Source organism: Typha latifolia, chromosome 8, assembly GCF_019914945.1.
Source record: "Typha latifolia isolate L0001 chromosome 8, TyphaL0001v2, whole genome shotgun sequence".
NCBI classification, from domain to species: Eukaryota; Viridiplantae; Streptophyta; class Magnoliopsida; order Poales; family Typhaceae; genus Typha; species Typha latifolia.
Genome location: NC_133093.1, coordinates 6525847 through 6529758, shown reverse-complemented (window position 1 = coordinate 6529758; position 3912 = coordinate 6525847). Strand labels below are relative to the sequence as shown.

The 3912-nt window shown below is 40.6% G+C and overlaps 1 protein-coding gene across 1 annotated transcript; it reads right to left on the bottom strand.

The window, feature by feature from the left end:
- Nucleotides 1-304: 304 nt before the first annotated feature.
- LOC140793321 (nuclear intron maturase 4, mitochondrial) lies at nt 305-3504 on the bottom strand. Its single transcript, XM_073144733.1, has 2 exons — nt 2776-3504; nt 305-2678 (listed from the first exon to the last, which is right to left on the bottom strand). The coding sequence occupies exons 1-2, from the start codon at nt 2867-2869 to the stop codon at nt 310-312; spliced, it is 2463 nt and encodes an 820-aa protein (XP_073000834.1). The 5' UTR covers nt 2870-3504; the 3' UTR covers nt 305-309.
- Nucleotides 3505-3912: the final 408 nt, after the last annotated feature.

Below are 3912 nucleotides of genomic sequence, written 5' to 3'. Positions count from 1 at the left end.
GAGGCGCGAACTCTTCTTCCTAAGATGGATGCCTGCGCAACCCTTCCTATTCAAGTAAAATAGAGGTGAAAATAGCAATTAGACTAACCATAAGTAAGTAATCTATGTTGATGTAGTACCTTTTTCTTGAAGAAAGCATTCGTGAAGCTGAATACCTATCATCAGCCTGCAATGGTGCAGTGTAGATGGAAACTGAGAGAACTAATTTCTGACCCATTTTAGCTAAAGTGAAATTTTCATGTATCCTTACATACATTACGTCAGGAGAAGGCCAGAGTTTGCAAGCTTATAGACCAAAGTATCATTATCTCAATGGGCAACCTTACTGAGAGCACCAAACTCAATTGATTGAAGTGATATATTCCCAAGATATAAATCATTAACATGTTGGCTGCATAAGCCAATTCTTCTTCCATTCAAACTGGCATGAATGGCTGCTGAGAAACCTGTCTTCCAACCAGGAAACCGTTGTTTCTCCTTCACATGAAGAGTGTACATACTTGGTGATGCAGTTGTGCATCCCATGACAAAGCAGTTGAATATCCGAGTTGGGACTTTGATCCTAGACAAGGACAACAGACACAGACCACTACAAGAAACTCCATATGTCAAAGCTTCATCATCAGCTGAGCCAGAAGGGTCAGATGCCATGAATGTCATTTCTGTCTCTAGATCTTCTGTCATTGGGATACCATTCTGATCCAACTCAAAGCGCTTCTCTATTAAAAGTTCATGCATTCGGTACTTAGCAGCCAATGTCTTAATGCATGATTTCCTAACACATTCAACTATGATGGGCTTAATGTCTTCAAAGTTATCGTATTCAGAGTACCATTTTAGCCACCGGCGAACTAACCCTGAAAACCAATTTATGATCAGAATATCATCTTGTAAGACAAGCATGGACACATATCTAGGGAACCCTTCAATGTTGATAAGACCATAGCGATGGAGGCTCTTCTTTATAAAGCTTATGGGTGCCTCCATCCTTGTAATGGTTCTTTCAGTGCTAGAAGTGGATTCTCTGTTGGTTATGGAACTGGATAGCAATGCAACTGTTGCAGCTGTCTCTGATGCAACATAGTTGTTAACCTGATTTTGGAAATTATAGAATGAATCTGTCAGATCTTGTGGCAGTGCTGGTTCAGCAATGTACTTCGACAGGAGAATGTCCTCATTAGCTTCAATTTCAGCATTTACATCTTGCATCCAGATCTTGAGTAAGGACTTAAACCAGTGGTCAGTTTTCATCCCTTCTTTACGGAATTGTGAAATTTGATCCAACAATGGAGTGCTTAGGCCAAGCTGCTTGATCTCAGATTCTTTGATCCTTCTCAATCCATATGCTAGCCACTTCTTGCCTATTCTTAGATTCATAGCATCCCATATTTCTTGTTTCTGAGAAGCAAATAGCCGGATCTTATCCTTCAACTTATGCACAGTCCTCATTGATGCACTTTCTTTTGCAGTCACCTGGATTAGTGCGCCGGCAAATTGAAACCCACGAGAACTCTTTCTTAGTGTAATGAGATCCACTTTGTCTTCCACATTCAGATAAAGCAAACTCTTTAAGTAAGCTATAATCTCAAATTTAACATTTTCTGCAACATCCCTAGATCCAGAAATTGCAACAAAGATCTCATCCATATATCTGCAAACATATAGTCTTGTTTTTGCACCATCACCCAATTGCTCGTCGTTCTTATCATCTCGATCTTTCATTTGCCTCCGAAACCAGCACCGTAAATTTGACCCATGGCCATCTTTGACAGGGCTTGTATCTGAACAAAGCCCTTCATATCTCATGCATATCCTAAATATTTCACGGTCCAAACTATCAAGATATATGTTCATCAGGATGGGTGAGAGAACTCCTTCTTGAGGAAGTCCCTGGCCTTTTGGATAGCCTCCAAAAACCAAGTTGAGCACTTTGGCATCAAACATATTCTGCATAAAACTGATCAGTTGGGCATCTTCAATCTTCTCCTTTATTTCTAAAATAAGCCTTGAGAGAATAGCACTATCAGCCTCTTTGTTCATAGGCACTGTAAAACACCAATCTGCTTTCCCAATTTCTTTGCAGATGAACTTGAGAGCCGACCTATGCCCTCTTCCACTTCTGCAACCATGAGAAATTTTAGAGAAGTGAGGCCTGAAGACCACCTCAAGAACTACCCTTATTGCTTCTTGAATAACTCTCAACTTTAACTTTGGAAGGACCAAGTACTCTTCCCTTCTACTCTTTGCAAACATTGATGCATTGGCGCTGGCATCAAAATTCCCAGAAGCAAGCTGTTCTGCCAAGGATTCAAAACAAACATCATCTCTTCTCGATGCCAACTCGACATTTGAGTGGAGCCGAATAATATCATAAGCATCCTGGAGAGTTTCGGTTTTGGAGACCACATTATGCATAAGATCATAAAACTTCCCATTCAAGTACTGTTCCTTCACCCGCTTCTTGATCCGTAGCTCAATCAATCTCTTCTGCTCCATCCGCGTTAATGGCTTTCGTCTGTCTAGGATGGAGGAATCATCCGGAAGGCAAGCTAAGCTCTTTGCAAGTGATATTGGTGCCCCACTCTTTTCTTGCACTCTGTTGATGCTCTCTCCAATTTCTTCCATTTCCTCAAGCAAGAAATGTGCCTTGTAGGAGCAAAATAGTTCATAGCGTCTTCCTGTTGATATTAATACAAATCAAAAAATCTGAACTGAACATTGCTTCAAAGTTAAACTGAGACAAAAGCTAAGGAGTACCAAACAGTTGCGAATTACCTATATGGATTGTCAATGAGTCAGATATGCTGTTAACTCTTCGAAGCAAATGGGTTGCAGTGTTGCAGCCTCTCATGCATACAACCAACCACATCTCATCATCTATCTGGGCTTAGACAGAAAGTCCTCAGAAGGTTCGAACCATAAGTTTTGCTTGGACAGTATCTGAAGCATAAAGTCGAACAGGTGGTGTGCAGAGTATTCTTGACGGTCCATCTCATGCATAATACAATCCGTTTGATTCACAAAACAGTTCCCTAAACTACCTCGGGTTCAGAACGAGCCAAATTCGGATTCGCCGCCACTTCGCTCAATTCCTTGTGCTACAAGCCGGCCACCTCTTCTCTCTCTATAAAAGCCACCTTACATAACCTTTGTCTCGATAACAGCTAACTATATCGAGAGTGAGAGAGAGGGATAGAGCGTTGTGAACATAGAACGCATGGAGACTACAAAGAAGAAGGTGACCGTAGAAGGCTTCAAGAAGCCATTACACTACCCAAAATATACAAAAGCCAAGTACGAGCGATGCCCGAGTGGGAGCTCGATACGTTTCTCGATGAGTCGGACTGCCCGTGACCGGAGATCTTGACGAGAAGAGGAAGGCAGCAATGGATCACTTCGTGTGGCACAAAAAGTACCAGATGCGCCATACAACAAGCGGTATAGGAAGAATAAATACTTCTTCGGTATCCTGCTTTGTTTTGTTCGTTTGTTAGTGATAGTTAATTACTGTGCATCTCGTATATTGGAATTTCTTACAAGTGCTTACTTTCATAATCTAACTCTAACTACGAGGTTTTGACCAAAGTAGCCCTATTCCAAAATTTATTTACAAAAATAGACTACTCCTCAAGGTCTATTTTATTATAAGCCTAAATCAAATGCTTATGAGTTTAGCATTTTACTCTTTTAGGGTAAACGCTGATTAGTTCGGTGTTTTCATTTAAAACTGAAATGCAACCATTTATTCATAGGAATCGGATTACTCTGATCCTACTTTTGTAGGTTAACAAAAATAAAAGTTACTTTGGCTGGTTAAGTACTCGGAAGGAAAACGTTGTAGAGTACTCATCAATTAATCGTTATTATCAAGCTTTCCTGAAACCAGGAGAAGTTGTTTTATGGCCTAAAGGT